We start from the raw sequence: 22,442 nt of genomic DNA on the forward strand, positions 1-22,442 counted from the left end.
TGTATAGCTAGGGTTGAATGCTCATTAAGTCTAGGAGTAGAGGAATAAAGTGTAATACTTACATTACTCCTCACTCTGGAAGGCTTTCAGCACTCTACTCTTCTCTTCCACATTCTGAGTTGTAGGTGGGCCCTTGCCATCCTCCCATACAGTGCAGGACTATTGGTCCAGCATTGTATCTGATAATGTCGGAGGGTAACCACCAGCCAAATTGCCTTAGAGAAAAGTATTTGGGAAACCAGTCATACATCATTGAGGAACCCTGTTGGAGTAAGTTCCTCTACCCCTAGACCAGGGGTTTCCAATGTTTTCAGTATAAGGGATACATTTTATAAGACTGAAAAACCTCACCATTGGAGTCCTCCATAAATCAGAGTGACCCATTTACATCGGGGTACAGATTAGATTCTCTTTTACATTATGGTCCCCACCAGAGTCCACTTTATACCAACGTCCCCCTTACACCGGAGTTACCCTTACACCAAGTTCCCAATTAGAGTCCCACCTTACATCAGGGTCCCCCATTAGTGCCCCCCTTAAAGAGTTCAGGTGTGGGTTGATGGGGTTGAAGCAGAGACCATAGACCAAAGACAGCCTCTGCTGACCTTAATCTATGCACTTTTATGATACACCACCGACCCTAGTTGTCGGCCAGATAAAACCACCTAGAGGGTAGGATGTGGCCCATGGGGCGTACATTGGAGACCCCTGACCTAGACTTAACCACTTCCCGACCGGCCATTGCATATAAATGGCCGTACGGTAGAACTGCAGGGTCGGGTGGCCGTTTATAAACGGCCTCCCCGCACCCTGCTTGTGCGCGCTCCCTGGGAGCGCGCAGCACCGCGATCCGGTGCCCGCTGTGTCCTCCGGACACAGTGAAACACCAATCGTCTGGCGGGACCTCTGTACGAGATGCCAATCAGTGATCACATGCAAAGTAGTAAGCAAGATGTCACTTGTGACATCATTGCTTACTACGTGTGAAATCTGTGAATGATCACCGAGGTTACAAGGTACAAGGCTATTCACAACAGGCTTGTACCATGTGACAAGTTGTGACCAATCACAGCTCACTCAGTACTTCTCAATGGCTGCAAGAATGCAGACAGAGAGAAAGTGAAATTATTGCTTTTACATCCTATATGGGTGTAAAAGCAATGTGTAAAAAAAAAAAAAATCTTCATCACCCCCCACAAGTAGTACAGTGTCACCATGGTGACATTGTACTGCTAGGGTGACAGTATGTAAAAAAAAATAAATAAATAAAAAATAATACAATAAAAAAAATTAAATAAAAATGTAAAAAAAAAATGTTTAAAAATTATAATTTTTGGTTATAAACTAATTTGGATTTTTTTTTTACTAAAAAGATAATGGAATACATTTTGGCAAAGATTTATGATGAAATATTATTTATTTGCAAAATTTTATAAAAAAAATACTTTTTAAAAATAATTTGGACATTTTCATTTACATAGCAAAAAAAAACCAAGTTACACTTACGGTAACGTCTTTTCCAGGAGTCTTTCAGGCCAGCACTCTGAGAGACCTCGGCTCCTCCCCATCTGAGGAAACACCTCCACCTACAATAAAAAAGCTCCACTCCCCTCTGACCTCAGTTCTCCAAGCATCCTCCGGTCATCTGGGGAGACACAATGCGAGACAACATAATCACAATAAGCCATCTTCACATAACCAATATCAACAGTGGGTGGGAAACCGGTGCTGGCCTGAAAGACTCCTGGAAAAGACGTTACCGTAAGTGTAACTTGGTTTTTCCCCTACCGTCTTTCAGGCCAGCACTCTGAGAGGATAAGCGAGTACTCACCCTTCGGGCGGGCTAACTGCTTGTAAGACCTTACGACCAAAGTCCTGCTCCTGCACCGAGACCAGGTCCAGTCTGTAATGCTTGGCAAATGTGTCATAGCTGGACCATGTTGCCGCTCTGCAAATCTGCCCTGGGGAAACCCCTGCTAACTCTGCCTGGGTAGCCGCCACAGCTCGGGTGGAATGTGCCTTGATACCCTCCGGGACCTCCAGGCCTTCTGCCTGATATGCTCCTGTAATCGCCAGCCGCAGCCAGCTGGCCAGCGTCCTTCTAGACGCCTTCTTGCCTCTTCTAGCCCCCTTAAAAAAAACAAAAAGGGATTCGGTGCTTCTGAACTCCCTAGATTTCTCTAGATACTGGAGAACGCACCTTCTGACATCTAAACAATGATACCTCTCCTGATCTACCCCCACCGGGTTAGGAAAAAATGAGGGAAGGACAATGTCCTGTTCCCTCTGGAAACTCCGAGCTACCTTCGGAATGAAGGACGGGTCTGGTCTGAAAACGATCCTGTCTGAAAAAACACGGAGATAGGGTGTTCTGATCGAGAGGGCCTCCATCTCACACACCCTCCTCGCCGTGGTAATCGCCACCAGAAAAGCAGTCTTAATGGTGAGCTCACCTATCGGACAGGACTCCAAGGGCTCGAACGGAGCCCTAGTCATCCCCCCGAGCACCTTGGCCAAATCCCACACTGGAAATGGTCTGGACCTCGGAGGCCTCTGCCTCACCAGAGCTTTGAAAAACCTACTCACCAACGCCTCCCTGGCCAGGGGCGTCTCCAAGAACACACTGAGGGCCGAGACCTGGCCCTTGAGCGTGCTGACAGACAATCCCTTGTCCGCTCCCGCCTGCAGGAATTCCAACACAGAAACCAAACTATGGGTTGCCACAGCTGTCCGGTCACACCAGGCTGTAAAGCAACCCCAGACCCTACCATAAATGGCCTGGGTCTCCTCCTTCCTACTGGCCAGTAATGTCGCCACCACCCTAGGCGAGAACCCCTTTTCTAAGAGGAGCTGCTGCTCAGAAACCAGGCCGTTAACCGCAATCTTCCTATGCTGGGGCAAAGAACCGGCCCCTGTGTTAACAAATCCACTCTTGGAGGCAGCTCCCAGGGTGGACGAGAGGCCAAACTCTTCAGGGTCGCAAACCACGCCCGCCGCGGCCAGAAGGGAGCTATCAGTATTAACGAGGTCCCCTCTGTCCTGAATTTCCTCAGGACCAGGGGGAGCAAAGGAACCGGGGGAAAGGCGTAACAAAGCCGGTAGTCCCACCTCTGACCTAATGCGTCCACCGCTCTGGACCCGTCCCAGCGGGATAGAGAGAAGAAATTTGGGACCTTGTTGTTCCTTCCGGAGGCAAAAAGGTCCACATCCGGGGATCCCCACCTTCGCACAATCTCCTGAAAGACATCGGGGTTCAAGGCCCATTCCGACTCCCTGAGCCGAGTCCTGCTCAGGAAGTCTGCCTTCTGGTTCAGCTCCCCCTTTAAGTGTATCGCAGACAGGGACGCCAAATTCAGTTCTGCCCAGGACAACAGTGTCGCCGCTAAGGCCCCGAGGGCCTTGCTCCGCGTCCCTCCCTGCCTGTTTATATAAGCCACTGCCGTGGCATTGTCCGTCAGGACACGCACGTGCTGGCCCGTGACCTCCGCCTGGAAGGAGTGCAGAGCCTCCCACACTGCCCTCAATTCCTTCCAATTCGAGGATTTGTCCTTCTGCCCTAAGGACCATTCCCCCTGAGTCACCAAATTTCCCAGGTGGGCTCCCCAGCCCCTGGCGCTGGCATCCGTAGTGACCTCCGCGGAAATCGGAAAGCACCACAACAGCCCCTGAGTTATGCTGGACGATCTCCTCCACCACCATAGAGACCTTTTCACACTGGGGGGCACCAAGACCCTGCGTTCTAGGGAGTGACACTTCCTGTCCCAAACCCTCAGGATCCACAACTGGAGGGGACGCATATGCAGACCTGCCCACTGAACTGCCGGAATGGACGCTGTCAGCAATCCAAGTACCGACATGGCCTGTCTTATGGACATCGACCTGCTCCCCTGCAGTAATCTGACTCCGGCCTCCAACTTGGTGACTTTTTCCAAAGTCAGGCTGGTCTTTTGGTCCACCGAGTCTAGAGTGTAGCCCAAGTAAATCACCTTCTGAGAAGGCACCAGGCAGGACTTCTCCAGATTCAAAATCCACCCCAAGCTTTCCAGATGGTTCCTCACTATAACCAGGTCTTGCCGTAAGTGAGCCTCTGAATCCGCGAAGAGCAGCAAATCGTCCAGATAGGCCACCACTGAAATCCCCCTCAAGCGGATAGAAATCAGTGCCTCCGACAGAACCTTGGTGAATACTCTTGGCGAGGAGGAAAGGCCGAATGGAAGAGCCCTGAACTGCCAGTGTCGAACCCCTTCCTCCCCCCCCACTGCCAACCTGAGGAACCTCTGAGAGGCTTCCGCCACGGGCACGTGTAGGTAGGCGTCCTTCAAGTCTATGGATGCCATGAATGCACCTGGTGGGATTAGGGACCTGATCGAAAAAATGGAATCCATGCGGAACCTCCGGTAACGCACTGACTTGTTCAAGGGTTTCAGGTTCAAAATCAGTCTGAACGCCCCAGACGGCTTTTGAACCACAAACACATGGGAATAAACTCCCTTCCCTCGCTCCGCTACCGGAACCCTGGAGATGACCCCCTGGGACTCCAGAATCTCCAAAGCGCCCACCAGAGCTGCGTCCTTCGTCGGATCCCTTGGACGGGTCGTCACCAGAAAAGTCTCGGGTGGCGGTCTCAGAAATTCCAACCGGTAACCCCTTCGGATGACATCCAAAATGAAGGGGCTGGTGACCACGGCTTCCCACTGTGGGAGGAATGCCGCCAATCTTCCCCCCACAGGAGGAACCAAGTCACCTTGGTTTTTGGGGCTGCTCAGGAGGGCGAAAAATCGCTCCCCCTCTTCCCCTACCTCTCTGTCCCGCCGACCTACCCTGACCAGGCGGTCGCAGGCTCAGCCTCTTTGCCGGGCGGGCCTTCCGTGTCCCCCCCTCCTGCATTTTCCTCTTGAGGGGGAAGGACTTTTTCCTATCAGCTGTCCGGTCCAATAATTCCTCCAACCCCGGGCCGAACAGACAGTCTCCTGTGAGGGGGATGCCGCATAACCTAACTTTTGAAGTGATGTCCCCCTGCCATGTCTTTAGCCACAGCGCCCTTCTGGCTGAATTGGTCAGGGCAGCAGACCTGGCCCCCAATCTCACCGACTCTGCGGAAGCATCCGCAATATACCCCACTCCTTGCAAAAGGGTCTCAAAAGAGGCCAAGATTTTTTCCTTGGGAGAGTCTGCCACAATATGGGCCTGTAATTGCGTAAGCCAATACTCTAAGTTCCTGGCCACCACTGTCGTAGCCATGGCCGGCTTCAGGTTGTACAGGGTCGAGTCCCAGGCCTTCCTAAGGAGAGACTCTGCCCTTCTGTCCAATAAGTCTGGTAAGACCCCCATGTCCTCAAACGCTAGGTCAGTTCTCCTGGTTGTTTGGGAAAAGGCCGCATCTAGCCTGGGGCTCTTGTTCCAGACCGCCTCCGGGTCTTCCGAAAACGGAAACCTCCTCCTCAATGCTTTTGAGAAGAACGGTTTCCTTTCCGGGTCTTGCCACTCCTTCTTAATCGTGTCTACCAAAATGTCATGCACAGGAAACATTCTGTGCTGGTGCTCCTCCAATCCCTGATACATTTGGTCGTGGAGAGATAAGGCCTTAACCTCCTCCTTAATGTCCAGGGTTTCGTATATAGCCCCCAGGAGCTCATCAACCTCCTCTAGGGTCAACTTATACCGGGAGGGGCCCCTCCCTTCCTCTGAGGGACCCTCACCCGCTGATTCCTCCTCAGACTGGGAGTCCCCCACTGGTTCCTCCCCAGTCATAAGGGGTTCCTGACGACTCACCGAAGCCACCTGGGGGGGGGGAAGTGTAGGCAATGGGAGGGCAAACCTCTCCATGAGGGACTTGAAGGAGTCGAAGGTGGTAGCCAACTCCTTCACTGACCTAGCTAGGTCCCCCTGTTCCGGCTTCTCCTCCCTCACCAACCCCTGTATACATGGGCCACAAAGAACCTTTCGCCAAGATTCTTTTAGAACTTCCTTACAGGAAGGGCATCTCCGCTTGGGCTCCTGGTGCCTAAGTTTAGCTCGGGCCTTGCCCTGCAAGACACAAAAGAAAAAGGGGGGAGGAGGGAAGCCCAATCAGTCCGACACTAAACACCCCCCCCCTGCTTCCCGGCAGAGCCACAAGGGCCTGAAAAACCGCAGACCCCTTGCCCTACCTTCTGCTAGGGGCCCACAGGTAGGGGAGGCCTCACTGAGGCACCTTACCTGCGACTGGCTGGTGCTGGCATCTCCTGGTCCCGGTGCCTCCGACATCCCGAACCGGAGGGTGGTCGCCTGGTGCAGGTCTGTCCCCCAGACCGCTGTGCACCGCACCGCCATATTCGAATTTCGCGCCGCCGTGGTGTGAAGGCCGCGACCGGAAGCGGAAGTCGCGGCCCTGGGCGAAGCCCCGCCCCTTCCGCCGGAAACCGCCGTCTCCCGACGTCCGGCCCGGCAAAGCCCTCAGACCGCCAGCATGGGAAGGAGCGGAACTCCCCCCGATCCTCCCCAGACCTCACCACGGCCACCCCGACACCCCCCCTCGCCGGAGGGGGTCGGGGGGCGAAGAGCAGGTAAGTGCCCTGTCCCGTCCCCCGGGATGCACTCTCACTGCTGGCAGCCTGCCCTGGGAGGATATGCAGCCGGACACTCCGGCCTTCACTCCCGGCTGCGTCGGGCCTCACAGCCGGCTATCCGGCCCTCGGCTCCCCTATCGTCCTCCTGCGCCTCCTCGTGTCTCCCCACCGGAGGAAACACCTGAACTGAGGTCAGAGGGGAGTGGAGCTTTTTTATTGTAGGTGGAGGTGTTTCCTCAGATGGGGAGGAGCCGAGGTCTCTCAGAGTGCTGGCCTGAAAGACGGTAGGGGAAAAAAAAAAATCCCAGCGGTGAATAAATACCACCAAAATAAAGCTTTATCTGTCTCAAAAAAATGGTAAAAAATTCATTTGGGTACAGTGTTGCATGACCGCGCAATTGTCATTCAAAGTGTGATAGTGCTGAAAGCTGAAAATTGCCCTGGTCAGGAAGGGGGTAAAAGTGTCCGGACTGGAAGTGGTTAAAGTGCAATTAAAGTCCTCATTACAAACCTATCCTGCAATGGTCCAAGGTCCTTCCCCAGCCCCGGCAGTGTTGGGATATCGCTGTCTTCATTTTCCACTGCAGGAAAATGTCACTTCTGCAAATGCGTAAGATCTGTGCCAAACTGTAAACTTAACTGCGCATGTGCAGCTCAGTGAAACTTTCCAAAGAGGACTGTGAGAAGGCAGCTAGGTTTATTCTACTGCATCTCTTCTGCAATAAAGAGCCCGTCTGCTCACAGTTTTTTTTTCTTTTTTTTATATAACACTTTAGCTTTAGTTTTCTACTGAGCACTTAAAGTGGTTCTAAAGGCTTAAGGTTGTTTACCTTTATGCATTCTATGCATGAAGGTAAAAAACCTTCTGTGTGCAGCTTTCTCTCCCCTCAGTCCCCGCTAATACCTAAGCCCCCTCTCGATCCAGCAATGTGCACTGGAGTCTCGGCTATCCCAAGACTCCCTCTTCTTATTGGCTGAGACAGAAATAGGAGACATTGGCTCCCACTGCTGTCAATCGCAGCCAGTAAGCCAATGAGAAGCGAGAAGGGGCAAGGCCGAGCTGCGACTCCGTGTGTGAATGGGCACACGAAGCAGCGGGTGCCCCCATAGCAAGCTGCATGCTGTGGGGACACCTGACAGGAGGGAGGGGCCAGGAGCACTGGCAGGGGACCCAAGAAGAGGCTGCTCTGTGCAAAACCACTGCACTGAGCAGGTAAGTATAAAATGTTTGTTATTTTCTGTATAAAAAAAAATAAGTCTTTAGAATCACTTTAAAGCGGAGCGCCACCCAAAAAGGGAAGTTACGCTTTAAAAACTGGTCTCCCGCTCCCCGTTTAGGATTGGCACCTTTGGGGACCCACTTTCAGTTTTACTGCGATCGCCTATGCGATCGGAAAAAGTTGTCCTCCCCCCACCCATCCCCCTCCCTGTAGTCTTCTGGGACATGTGACAGGTCTCAGAAAACTACAGGACCATACACAAAGCGCAGCACTACTCGCACATGCACAGTGGGTGTCCGGCTGTGAAGCCACAAGTGGTTACAGCCGGGCACCCACACTGCAGATGCCAGTGCCAGGAACACAGGGAGGCTGGTGAAGCGGGCTTCAGGGAGGACACCGCAGGATCGTGGGACAGGTAAGTGGCTGTTTTTTAAAAGTCAGCAGCTACAGTTTTTGTAGTTGCTTTTATTTTTTTAGTTTCACTGGAACTCCGCTTTAAGGGTTTTTAATGAGCAGCACAAGGGTGCCCAACTACAAGGGTCATTTTTGTCCTAAAAAACGACCTTCAGGAACACGTTGCTCAGTCATCCAGTAGATTTCCTGTTTGCCATCACTGACACTGTTACTTCAGTCAGCAAAGCAAGGAGAAAGAGCTGGCTGTGTAGCATTTCTGGAGTGTTTTATGTTTTTTTCTTACTGTCTTTAAATGGCACCTTACCCCCCGTCTTTCTGCTTCCTCCAAATGTATTATGAAGGTAAGTTATCAATGAGCTTCTCGTCTTCCCCCCTGCCCGCGCCCCCCCCCCCCCATCCTATCCATCACTACCAACATAACCACCATCAATCCCGCCCCGCAAGCCAAAGTCTTTGGCGTCATTCTGGACTCAAACCTCTCCTTCCAACCTCATGTCAAATCACTTACAAACACATGCAGGCTCCACCTTCGCAACATTGCCAAAATACGCACCTTCGTTACCCCAGACACCACTAAACTACTCGTACACTCCCTGATTATCTCACGCCTTGACTACTGCAACTCCCTCCTCACCGGCCTGCCCCAGTGCAGGCTCTCCCCGCTTCAGACCATCCTGAACTCAGCGGCTAGACTCATCCACCTCACCAACCGCCCCACCTCTGCCACCCCCCTCTGCCTATTCCTCCACTTGCTCCCTATCGCCCAACGGATCAAATTCAAACTACTCACTCTGACCTACAAAGCTATTCACAACACTGCCCCTAACTACCTCACCAACCTGATTCCCAGGTATCACCCTACCTGTACCCTTCGCTCCTCACAGGACCTCCTTTTATCTTGCCCCCTGGTCTCCTCCTCCCACGCACATCTGCAAGACTTCTCCAGGTCCTTCCCCATCCTCTGGAACTCACTACCCCAATCCATCAGACTGTCACCTTCCCTCCTCACCTTCAGGCGCTCCCTGAAAACCCACCTCTTCAGGGAAGCCTACCCCACCCTCACCTAACAGCCGTTCTCCTTCATTCCTCCTACCACTCCATCCCCCACAGCCACTTCCTCCTGTACCACTACCCCCTCCCTCCTAGATTGTAAGCTCGAAAGAGTAGGGCCCTCTAACCCCTCGTGTACTGTTTGTAGTTGCTGTACTGTTTCATGTATTGTCCCCCCCTCCTCTATTGTACAGCGCTGAGCAAACCCTTTGGCGCTATATAAACTCGATGTAATGTAATGTAATGAGTTGATCCCTTGTGTTATAACCTTGAGACTGATTTTATTATCCCAGAACTTCCCTAAAATATTGGAAAAAAATAAATAATAAGTAACAGAGTGTTGGTAATATCCTTTAAAGATGTTCAGTTATAAAGTACATTTTTCTAAAAAACTACTATACACTGCAGTAGACCATTATTATTATTACTTTTAAATTATTAATATCTATTTGATAGAGGTTCACTTTAAGAAATGCTGTCACGTTGGCCATTTAGGGCAAGGAGTAAAGGCCCCCCCAGACCCCTGATATTGACTTTATCAGCGCTCCCTTGACATTCTTACCTCCATCGCAGCTGGCGACAATACCCACTGGGATCATGTGATCCTCTCCGATTACAGTGCTCGGGTCTAGCAGCAAATCATTAGACCCAAGCACTGTCACATGCCACATTGCCAACACTAGTGATTTTAAGGCCAGCTATGAGTGAGCAGGGAGCAGCGGGGGAACACAGGTAAGGTGAGTATCATTGATTTGGAAGATTTGTGGGTTGACGTTACAAAGACACTTTCAAGGTGACTCTTTAATCCCAACTAAAACATTACCAAGACAGCCAACATTAGGACAAGTAGGAAGAATAATGGGCCAATTAAGATATGTGTGCCAACATTAAGAATGAAAGCCAATCTCTGCCAATTGACGTGTTTGCTGTCAATTATGAAGGTGAAGAAAATTGGCGTGATAAGAACAGTTATGGGAACACACATGTGGCTTGACAGAGGAGATAAAAATGTGTCCATGGAAAGTTTATGTGTTTAGATCATAGAAGGAAACTCAACATGACGATCCCTCTCCTCCTGACCGTACTTGGGCTCGCTGGTATGTATGGATCCAGGGTCTTCTTTATGTCAGCGTTATATACTTTCAATGTAATTCAATGATTTATCTCATTAATGCTACTCAGTATTTATAATGTACTCTACAACTATGGCTTTTAGGATTTCTTGGGTTTCTGACCCGTATATGAAAGAGAATGGTTTCCCAAATTGCAGAAATCATTTTTGTTGGGCAGCATTATATAATATCACAAAGATTATGTAAGGTATAGGTTTACCTTCTTAGAAGAGAAGGTCTTAAGTTCCTTCACATATTCAAAATTCGTAGTTTATTTTTCAAAAAGAATAGTGAGTGGAGTAATCTAAAGTATTCTCTTACACTTGTGGTCAACAATGCTTCCAGAACCACTGCTATAAAGCATTGATAGAGTCTTAAAATAATACCTTCCTTTACTTCGGTATTCACTTTGCATATGACTGTGTCAGGCTTGTTAGGCTTCAATGGTCCTATATATGGACATGAAAACGGACAGAAGGATAGAAAAATTCCAGGTATAGCATATTTTATATAGTTACATTTGTCCAACGTGAACCAATGTAACTATGTATATACCATATACTGTGTGATCCCTCTAGAACAGGGGTATCAAACTCAATTATTACGTGCCCAATCAGCATTATGGTAGCCCTCAAAGGGCCAATTGTATCTGTAAAACTAAGTGTCCAGAGCACCCCACTCCTCCTTACATCAGATGTCAAGAGTCCCCCACCCTCCCTTACATCACGGTGTACCCCCCTTCCTACCTTGTGCTGCTGGAAGCATAGCTTGGAAACAGAAAGTGCAGGGTTTGGAGGAAGACCAGAGAAGGGCTAGAGTCAGCTGCAAGAGTCTGCTGAATGCTGAGAACAGGGGAGGTGGAGATGAGGTCGTGCTGCGGCTGCACAGAGAGATGCAGGGTCGGGTGGAGGAGTTCTGTCCTCCTCTCTGCTGCTGGCTGTTGAGACAAGGTGGAGATGGAGATGAGAGGGTGCCGCAGCAGCAGAGGAGGTGCAGATGTGGTATGCTGGCCTTGTGTTTGACACGTGTTTTAGAAGCTGAAAATCACAGAAGAAGACACCGCTATTCCAGTGATCTCCACTGGCTGCTGGGTCCCGTGCCCTGCATTGGCGCTATTCAAGGAATACTTTTCATCTTCTCAATGATTGCAAAGGCGAAGAGATGGGGCAGTTACTGAAGGGAAAGCCAGAGTTCAGCTGTAAGGAGGTTGAATGCATTCTTATTGGTTATTATGACAGATAAAACCATTTTAAAATGTGGTGAATCTCTGCAGCTGCCATCCCCATCCATGATGATGACAAGATTGTTGGCGGTTACAACTGCCAGCAAAGCTCTGTTCCTTACCAAGTGTCTCTGCATGCTGGATACCATTTTTGTGGAGGGTCCCTAATTAGCACGTTATGGGTGATTTCCGCTGCGCACTGCTACAAAAAGTAAGTAATACGGATGTCAGTCAAATGTATATCCTTTAAAAGCAGGTTCCTAGTAAATTTAGTTAGTTTTTCATAATTTTTTTTGTACCGTGAATAAAAATATCAGGGTATCGCTAATTATAATCACATTAAATTAAAAAAAGAAACACATCAAACAATAATAAAATTACCACACACAATGAATTACTTATACAAAATGTAAAAAATAACAAATGAAAGTATCAAAAGCTAACATTTTTTATGTTTTGGATGGTGTGGTGAAGGGATACTACCTCTGTCAAGTTATTATTGCTGACTGTGTCTCTGGATGGGGATTCACCCTGTCTATATGTCCTAGTGGCTACTGTCACCAGGACTGAAAGTAAGAGAAAATGTAAAAATGGGGAGTTGTCCTCTGAACAAAAATAGAGAGGAAATCTTCCAGTATGGTCACTTCCAATGGCAGCTGTTTATAAAGGAATTCCTTAATTGTGGGGAGATTTCCTCTCACTTTCTAATTTGTCTCCAAAACTAGTGGTGAGCCGAACATATCAAGTAGGGTTCAGCAAGTATGGAGAAAGTTCGGGTACTGAATTCAAACCTCACTGAATGGCCCATATGGCCATATTTGGGCAAAGATGTCAGTCTTCTCTTACCCCCCCCCCCTTTATTTACATGGCCAGGGATTATCAGCCATGCAAGTGAATGGGACAGGTAATGTCAATGGTTGCTAAGGATGTGACAGGTGCAAGCAAACGCTGATTCTTTAGCAACCATTGACAGCTGGAAGCTGTCGTGTTCATCCATTCCATACACCCTAGACTTGCAGCATTTGGATGAACACCTAAAATCTGACTGGTCCAACTTGAACATTTTCATTTATTTTCAACGGTTGTTTTCAAACTTCTAAATATTAAACTTCCATTAACCCCCCTGGCGGTATTTCTGAATGTAGCTCAGGGTTTAAGTTTCAGTACCAGAAGTGGTAATCCCGAGCTACACTCGGGATTACACTGCAACGTTGCTCTGGGATCCATGGATCACTTACCTTGTCCTGCACTCCCGCGATGTCCCCCCTACAGCGTCCCTGGCCATCTCCTCCGGCCGATGCCGGCATCTGTCTTCTGGGTCTCATTCCCTGCGAGCGTCAGGACGTACGGGGGACGGAACCGGCAGGAGATTCAAAAATTTCAAAATTTTACATACACATAATACACTAAAATCACATAGTATAACATTCCTGTAGCAAACCATTTCACATACATTTTGTCCCGAGTGCTTTGTCCGGCGCCCTGCCTGCATTTTTACTGTTCTTTCTGCCTGGAAACTGAGAAATGTCCATGGCGTCCAAAAAGCGTCCCTTTAGGTCAAAAGCGGTTTTAGACCGGCTAGACAACAGAGATAGTAAATCAGAACCACTTGCAGAATTGAGTGATGATTCGTGGGGGAAATTCATCATCAGACACTGAAAACGATTTTGCAACTGAGCTCAGTGATGTGCGAACTTGGCGTTCTATTTCAAATAATTTCAGTGTTTTTGGTTTGATTACATAATTCAATCAAATGTATTATTATTTTTTTATGATTATTTATTATAATATAATTTATGATTTTGTGTTTCAAATTTTATCATACCCGGGATGTTTACTAGTGTCAGGGCAGGAGCAGCAGAATGGACAGGCAGGCCTTATGACTGACGACAGCCACTACCCACAGACTGGAGTCCCTCAGGTCGCGGAGTCTAAGCCCCAGGCTGCCTTTCACCAGAGCCCCTGATGGTGGGGATGGACTTGACGCAGCCTGAGACCAGGTCGCGACCCCCGAGTAACCCCAGCTGCAGTAACGGCTGCCGCCAATGGCGTATAGCTAGTGGGAGCCAGATGGGAAGACGTATAGCGTGGTCGGACAGGCCGGGTCGATAAAAGCGGAACAGACAGTACAAGACAGTAGGCAAAAATACTCAGGTCACGGGCCGGGTTCAGCAATGGGAGGTCAGGTAATGGGATAAGGCAGAGAAATGCCTTGTCAAAGCCGGGTCGGTTTCCAGTAGAGCAATGAGAGCTGAACAAGAGCTTGCTGCAAAGGAACATACAGGACACGAATGCAAAGAGCAACTACAGACAGCAGGCTTAAATGTGATCAGCCACACCCTCCTGAGGAGGAGCCGCAGAGGCCTGAAAGCATAAAGGCTCCCACCATGCTTTGCAGAAACCTAAGATGGATGCCAGCACATGGAACAGCACAAGCTCTGAGGAAAGGTAGGACCTTGACAGTTAGACTCTTGTTCGAACAGATTTCAGTGAGTTATTCCTGAAAATTACAGGCCTACAATAAAAAAACATATTTCCATTGAAAACAATGTACCGCTTTGAGCACAGAAATACTGACATAATCAGACCGCTACGGAGGTTAAGTAATCTCAGGTCATCCTGCCATGAAAGTCTTTCTTTGGGCACTTCCATTATGGGGTAACATTGAAGGTTATTTACTAAAACAGGAGAGTGCTAAATCTGGTGCAATTTTGCATAGAAATCAATCAGCTTCCAGGTTTCCTTGTCAAAGCCTAACTGAACAAGCTAAAGTTAGACGCTAATTAGTCACTACGCACAGCTGCATCAGATTCTGGGTACACCAAGTTTAGTAAATCCCCCTCATTGCCTCCAAATTATGCTCCTGCGTTGTCAACCATGTTAGCCATGCCAACACACATTGCACAGGCATGCTCTTATGTTGTCCCAGTCACAAAGCTGGTTCAGAGCAGATGAACATGGAGACAGTAAATGTAGACATGAAGAAACTGAAAGGCTGGAGCAGATCAGCATCATCAAGATTGGAAAAAAGATGAAAAAACAGCATTTCATGAAAAATAACCATGTTAACTGTTCATCTTACACAAGACTTTAGCAGACAGATGAATCTATGGGGTTTGTTTACTAAAACTGGAGCATGCAAAATCTGGTGCAATTGTGCATAGAAACCAATCAGCTTCCAGGTTTTATTTGCAAAGCTTAATTAAACAAGCTTAGAAGCTGATTGGATCCCATACACAGCTGGAACAGATTGTGAGTGCACCAGTTTTAGCAAATCTACCCCTATGTGTCAATGTGTGTCAATCAATCAAATGTGTGAATCTTGAGAAAAAAGTTGGGTGAATTATGGGTAAAAACATTGATAAATAGACCCCTAAATGTCATCCCAGTAAAGGTTAACATCTACCTTAGTAAGTAATAGAAACTGCTATACTTGTATATTTAATAAAGGTTTCTATTTTAACATATTCAGGAATATTGAGGTCCGGCTTGGAGAATACAACATTGGTGTGTTGGAAGGACCAGAACAATTTATTAAAGCCTCCAAAGCTATCCAGCACCCACAATATGATCCTAACTTTCTCGATAATGACATCATGTTAATCCGGCTCCGTAAACCGGTCAAGATGAACAGCCAGGTCAGAACCGTCAGCCTGCCCACTCGCTGTGCAGTGACGGGCACTCGCTGTCTGGTATCTGGATGGGGAAATACGCTGAGTAGTGGAGGTAAGAAACCATATGGACAATAAGATAGTGTGCTTCAGCTTTTCTCAACCCTTGAAAAAAACTCCTACTACTAAGTATTATGTCTATAGCTCCTAGTGCATTAGCATGGTGGTCAATGGAAAGAATGCTCTTTACATTGGTGGTCACTGGGGAGAATTCATCTTACATTGGTGCACACTGGGAAGAACGCACCTTCCATTGGCAGTCAGTGATGAGAAGAATGTCCTTTATATTGGTGATCAGTGGGAGGAATGCCTCTTACATTGGGGATCAGTGGGAGGAATGCCTCTTACATTGGTGGCCAGTGGAAAGAATGCTCCTTACATTGATGATCAGTGGGAAGAATGTCCCTTACATTTGTGGTCAGTGGGAAGAATGCTTCTTAAATTGCTGATCACTGGGAAGAATACTCCATAGATTGGTGGTCAGTGGAAGGAATGCCCGTTACAATGGTGATCAGTGGGAAGACCGTCCCTTACATTGGTGATCAGTGGAAAATATGCTCCTTACATTGGTGGTCAGTAGAAGGAATGCCCGTTACAATGGTGATCAGTGGGAAGAATGTCCTTACATTGGTGATCAGTGGGAAGACCGTCCCTTACATTGGTGATCAGTGGGAGGAATACCTCTTACATTGGTGATCAGTGGAAAGAATGCTCCTTACATTGGTGATCAGTGAGAAGACTGTCCCGTACATTTGTGGTCATTGGGAAGAATGCATCTTAAATTGCTGATCACTGGGAAGAACACTCCTTACATTGGTGGTCAGTGGAATAAATGCCCCTTAAAATGGTGATCAGTAGGAATAATGTCCTTTACATTAGTGGCCAATGGGAAGAATGCTCTTTACATTGGTAGTCAGTGAGGAGAATGCTCTTTACATTGGTTGGCAGAGGGAAGAATGTCCCTTACATTGGTGGAAAATGGGAAGAATCCCTCCATACAGATAGGTAAAAGATTTAGTGATGTCAGTGGTTACTTATTTGGCAGGCAGAAATAGCTCATTGTTCTCTTAGGTTCTCCTAGCAATATCTGAAAAACCCTGTGTGTTCCACTGAAGCCTGGTTGAGAACAGATGGTATGTTTTAAGAGATCCAGCCTAGGTCTTATGGATACTAAAAACAAACTATTTTGATTTCTTTCTAGATAATTATCCTGATCTTCTGCAGTGCCTTCAGGCTCCGATTCTTAACAACCAAGTGTGCCAAGATGCCTATCCTGGTAAAATTACTGAGAACATGATCTGTATGGGGTATATGGATGGTGGAAAGGACTCTTGTCAGGTAAATACAAAAGAAAACAGAACAACATAGCAAAATGTTTAAAGTCCAATTCAAAATTTCTGTTTTTTGTTTAACCCATTGATCAGCTGTTCTAAAAATATAAATTGCAGTTCGAGTAATGTCCCCATAGACTTATCTGCTTTGCAATTCAGAGCACAGTTTCTTCCTCTTCCTATTAGTGCAGGTCTCATAGAGGGTAGATCATGAATAATAAATCATTAGTCATCCTGGGCTCACAGTACAATTATGCAGTGAACAGTAATGATGTCATTATGTCTATGAAGCTCCCTTATTCACTGAGTGAGGTCCTTCCATCATGGGACAAGGTGATAGGGAAAAGAGGACTCTGTGCTTCATGTGACTGGCCAGGAGACCCCATAGTGGGTACATCAATGGGTTACAGGTCTTCACTCCCAGAAGAGGTTGCATGGAGGGTCACAAAATGGCAGACTCAGGTAAGTAAAATATGGTGTTTGAAGGGTGGAAGCAGTGTGGTCAAGAAAAAGAAAGGGAGGAGAATTTACCCAGAAATAAGTGTAGCATCCCCTTGCTCCTGGGTGGCTTGATGGACCAACATCTAAAGCTGTTCTTTGGTGTACAGTGGGGCAGAAAATAAGTTGGGCGCCATCCACTTTAGTCTTTTTACAATTTATTGCTGAATTCAATAACAGAGAAAAGCACAGAGGACAGGTACTCAGTAGTTGCAAAAGTAGTAGCAGGCCCTTTAAGGGTAGCCTCTTGGTAATTACTCGCCCTGTAAGAACAGTTAAGCAGATTTATGACCCTGTATTTGCATTCACAATCTTTCTGATATTGCAATGGATCTCTCTCTAATAGGACCATCCCTGGTATAGTAGTGAAAGATGCCCAAGTCTATGAACAATGAATCCTTTCAGTGTCCATATGGCAGATCTATCTACTATATCGTCTACGACACTGTTCAGCAAAAAAATTCCTTTCCAGCTCAGCTGTCACGGTCAGAAACCAGTAACCGTAGTAGTAGAGAGGCTCCCACTGACCAGCAGGATAGGTATGCAAGCAGGTCACCCTGGCAGATGACATGGACTCACCCGAGGTGCAGAGTCTAAGCACTAACCTTTATTCACCAGAGCTCCTGATGGTGGAGATGGGTTTTGGTGCGTCTTAGTACCAGGTCGCGGTCCTCAGGATCGCCCCATCAGGAGAAGAGCAAGCTGGGATCCAGTAACAGATATAGCAGATGCATAGTCAGTAAATAAGCCAAAGGTCAGTAACAATGAGTTGCAGGTTGGGATCAAGCAGAAGCATAGTTGAGGAACAAACAAAAGGTCGGTAATGAGTGTTTGTGGAGATACAAACACCAGCAGGAGTGACAACAGCAAGATATTGGCTGGAAAAAGCACAAAATTCTGGTAACTAGAAAGTGCAAAAGTATTGCTAAAATCGGATGTTCATGGGAGGAGAAAAGGGTTCAAAGTTCAAAAGAAACAAGGTTTAAGACAGGATCATCCAAGGATCTGTACAGCATTCCAGGGTGCTCAGCAAAAAAAGGCATCCCGAAGCACAGCAGAGGTTGCAGGTTCAGGCCTGGGTCCTGACACCAGGTTATTTTCAGGTATTCACTCCAGCTCTAGCTTAAGTTATTGGGCCTACAGCATATGCTCCAAGCTGGGGTCAAAGAGAAGACACACTCTAAACACATATCCTACCCAGATAGAGTCCAGGAAAATAAAGGTGACCCTAATATTTAGAATCTCCCAAACCATATGTCTGAACAAGGGCCTCAGATGTTGGTTGAAACAGATAAATATTCATAGCTCAGTGTTTCCGCTGTACTTACTGAAGCCTCCCTCCTGTAACACACAGAAGTAATGCCAGTGAAGGAATAATATCGCTCCAGGGGCAGCCACCTGTATGTTCGGGTGCTGGTCCAGCTTGCTCTGAGATGCACACAAGGTAAAACTTGTGGATGACCACACTCTGATACAAGCTGTCTTTATTGAAGAATACTCATAAAAATGGCATGAAGGGGTGGAACACAGAGGGCTAACAGGTTTCGCTCTAACTTGCACTTAATCATAGGTCATGATTAAGCGCTAATTAGTACAAAACGTGTTAGCCCTCTGTGTTCCACCCCTTCATGCCACTTTTATGAGTATTCATCAATAAAGACAGCTTGTATCAGAGTGTGGTCATCCATAATGTCGTTGAAGGTTCTCATTTATCCAGGTCATGGTATATCTAGTGGTCACATTCAACTGGGCTTGTTCTGTAATGTTGAAGATGTTTCGTAGCTTCTCCAAGCCACTTCTTCAGTTCTAATGAGTGCGCTGGGGAAATTTCCTGACACTCAATAGATTTGTGACTTGGGTGAGCTATGAAATGTCTTCAACATTACAGAATAAGTCCAACTGAATGTGACAATTGCAGATTAAGCCTGGGTTCACACTTGTGAGGTGCGGCATATCGCATGTGATTCGCACAGGAACCGCATTTTTGAGCAAATCACATGCAAATTCTGTGCGCTGCAATTTGAGCCATAAATTTTGTATGGTCTAAATCGCACCACATTCGCACTAAAAAGGTGAAGGACCCTTTTTTTGGTCCTCGCTAGAATCGGATAGTATGGGTATTCACACCTATGCGATCCGATTCTTCACATCGCACTGCTTTTTGTGGGTGTTGTTAACTTAACATTGGGGGGTGTTAACTTAACATACACACCCGCAGCGGTTCACATGAACGGGTGTGATTGTGATGTGGTGCAAAATTTGCACAGAAACCGCTGCGAATTCCGCACTGCATCAGTGTGAACCCAAGCTAGGGGTTGAAGTATTCAACCCATTGTGCTCAGGGAAGACTTGCAGAGCCCAAAACAGTTAAATACCAGCTAAGGCTGGTTACAGCCTAACAACAACACACACCATTTGATTAGTAACACAACTGCATTGGACAGGGTCCCATAGACCTAAAAGAAGAACGCCAGGCACAGCTTAAAGGTGTAGGTAAATGGTAAGTTATCCATCTCTTCTATTCACCTTTAAATTACCTAATGGACAAAAAAAGTGGTCTCCTCCATTCTATGCTTTCCTATCACTGCTAAGACCTTCCCAACAGTTTCTGTAAATTAAGAACTCAGCAGGTTGTTGCATGCAATGAGTGCATATTGATTCTGTTATTTCCCCCAGGGTGACTCTGGCGGTCCTGTGGTTTGCAATGGAGAGCTGCAGGGAGTTGTATCCTGGGGTAACGGCTGTGCCTTGCCTGGATACCCAGGTGTATACACCAAGGTGTGTAACTACTTGTCCTGGATTGAGAAGACTATCTCCAGCTAAGTGTTTCAAACTGACACAGCAAAGATCCTGATGTTTATGAAAATTGCAATAAAAATAATTCTGGAAATCACGTGGTCTCATTTTAAGTCTACTTCCCAATAATATTGGTAAAAATCACCAAAACTCCAGAATCAAGATCTCCATTTCAAAAAAACCTTCCACCATTTGTCAAATACTGATATAATGATGATAATAATAATAAAAAAATCTAAATTTTACAAACTTTACAAAGTTATGAGGAACGGGGGGGGGGGGGGGGTGTCTCCATAAAATGCAAAGATAAGGGGAAAAGGGGGGGGTCTACATAAAATGTAAAGTTAAGGGGAAAAGGGGGGGGGTCTACATAAAATGTAAAGATAAGGAGAAAAGGGGGGGTCTACATAAAATGTAAAGTTAAGGGGAAAAGGAGGGAGGTCTACATAAAATGTAAAGTAAAGGGGGGGGTCTATAAAAAGAAATAATGTTTATGAATGTCTGAGCATTCACCAATCCGTCACAAATAATCTCCATAATGTGTCTAATATCTTTATTTTGTATGCTCATCAGCTCCATCTAATGGCCTTAATGCAATATTTTCCTGAAATACCTCAATCAGGAGAATGACGCATTATGGCCACTAGATGGAACTGGAAATCATAGGAAAAAACGTATTAGACACATTACGGGGATTATTCATGACATTCTCACAGCAAATTTATCATAAATATACCCCTTGGTATATGGCGTTACAAACTTCTGTCTGACATTAGTAGTCAATGTTGAAATGAGAACATACCACAAATACCTTGGCATTGGTGCAATTATTTGGGAACACACCATCATAAATCCATCAAAAAGAAAGATTGACCTCAAAATAGAATGCCACATTACCACCAAAAATTAAGCTCTGGAAGGTATGTTTTGATTTTTTTTTTCTTGTGCATTTAATAATAGCTGAGCAAATCTTAGGCTGGCCATACACACAAAAGCAGATTTCTCCATAGGATGGTTGGCGGAACCTACCACTAAGCCTATTGTCTTGTGACAGCAGCTACCAGAATACTCAAACAGCAGCCGTATCAAATTCAATGTAGTTACTGTTCAACCAAAATTTTCCCTCCTGACTCCTCTGATTTTTCAATTGAAGGGTATCAGGTGAGAGAATACCGGCAATGCCACCCACAAAGCAAATTTCAACTGGTCCATCAGGAACCAGATGAAATTCAAGATATGACCACATTAAACAAAGACTATTTAATTCTGCAACGACTGTAACATGATCACATACCAGAGGATAGGTGGAAGGAGCCCCTCACCTCATGGGCCCCGTGACACTAGCACCTCCTTCCAGTAGTTAAGCCAATGACACTTGGAAAGGGGCAAGACAGTTGGCAAATCCTCTGGAAACATTTCGCCCATCTGGAGGTGTTCTCATAATCCTGCTTGTTAGACAGGGTGCTGCAATAAACAGTAAGTCAACAAGTCATACAGGGAGGTTGCTTGTATTCAAAAGAAACATCAGTTTTGCTGATCTCCTCCTCTACACCAGGGTTTCTCAACCAGGGTTCCATGGAACCCTACAATTCCTCCAGAAGTTCTTAAGGATTTCTTGAGCAGAAAGCAATGTCTGCCTCTCATACAAGTTCCCACTGACACCATTCATCCTTTTAGCCACCTCTAAAGGAGATATTCTTCCCAATGACCACATGTGTAAGGAGAATTTTTCCTACTGATCAGCACCCTAATGGATCAGGAGTTGTAGACATAGTCATTTTAGCAGGGGTTTCTGGAGATTGGCTATTTCAAGGGTTCCTGTGTTGAAAGGGTTAGGAAAGGCTGTTCTATAGTGTATGGCCAAATGTTTGTGAACACCTGAGCATCAACCCTACTTATATAGAACCAACCCAAATGATTGAGTTCAGGTGTTTTCAGTAAAAGGGAAATGTTAAGCGGTAATAAACCGGAAATAAAAACAAAGATTTTCCCCTACAAGCTAATGTCATAATGTGCTAATATGTATTGCATACTAGCACATTATGGAAGACTTACCTGAGTCACCGCTGCAGAGGCTTCCATTTTCAATCAGTCTTCCTTCTGTGTTCCCGAGGTGTGGCCACTTAAATGGCCGAAACTGCAATGACATCACTCCTGCACATGCGCGTGGGAGCTACGGCTGTGGCACACGACTCTGAAGGAACGGCATGGGTATCTACCAATTTAACCCCCCCTGGCGGTATTCCTGAGTGTAGCTCGGGGTTAAGTTTCACTACCAAAAGCGGTAACCCCGAGCTACACTCGGGAATACACTGCAGCGTTGCTCCGGGATCCCTCCAGCACTTACCTTGTCCTTCGCTCCCGTGATGTCCTCCCTGCAGTGTCCCCGGCCATCTCCTCTGGCCGATGCCCGCATCCTTCTTCCGAGTTCCGTTCCCTGGGAGCATTGGGATGTACGGTGGACGGAACCAGCGGGAAATTCAAAAATTTTGAAATTTTACATACACATAATACACTAAAATCACATAGTATAACATTCCTGTATCAAACCATTTCACATACATTTTGTCCCGAGTGCTT

The 22,442-nt window shown here is 46.7% G+C and overlaps 2 protein-coding genes across 2 annotated transcripts; one reads left to right on the top strand and one right to left on the bottom strand.

Annotated features, from left to right (window-relative positions):
• Positions 1-1,510: 1,510 nt before the first annotated feature.
• Positions 1,511-6,312, bottom strand: LOC149449377 (uncharacterized). The gene is given in 4 exon segments (XM_089693304.1): positions 1,511-4,200; positions 4,203-4,840; positions 4,965-6,027; positions 6,199-6,312. Coding segments are annotated over 4 exon segments (4,188 nt in total). The 3' UTR covers positions 1,511-1,827.
• Positions 6,313-10,277: 3,965 nt separating this feature from the next.
• Positions 10,278-19,959, top strand: LOC149449378 (anionic trypsin-2-like). The gene is made up of 5 exons (XM_089693301.1): positions 10,278-10,329; positions 11,618-11,777; positions 15,039-15,292; positions 16,439-16,575; positions 19,743-19,959. Exons 1-5 carry the CDS (start codon positions 10,290-10,292, stop codon positions 19,887-19,889), a joined length of 738 nt encoding a protein of 245 aa, XP_089549427.1. The 5' UTR covers positions 10,278-10,289; the 3' UTR covers positions 19,890-19,959.
• The last annotated feature ends 2,483 nt before the right edge of the window (positions 19,960-22,442 follow it).

The sequence above is a fragment of the Staurois parvus genome, unplaced genomic scaffold (genome assembly GCF_062004578.1).
Source record: "Staurois parvus isolate SC_StPar_1 unplaced genomic scaffold, SC_StPar_1.0 ptg000621l, whole genome shotgun sequence".
NCBI classification, from domain to species: Eukaryota; Metazoa; Chordata; class Amphibia; order Anura; family Ranidae; genus Staurois; species Staurois parvus.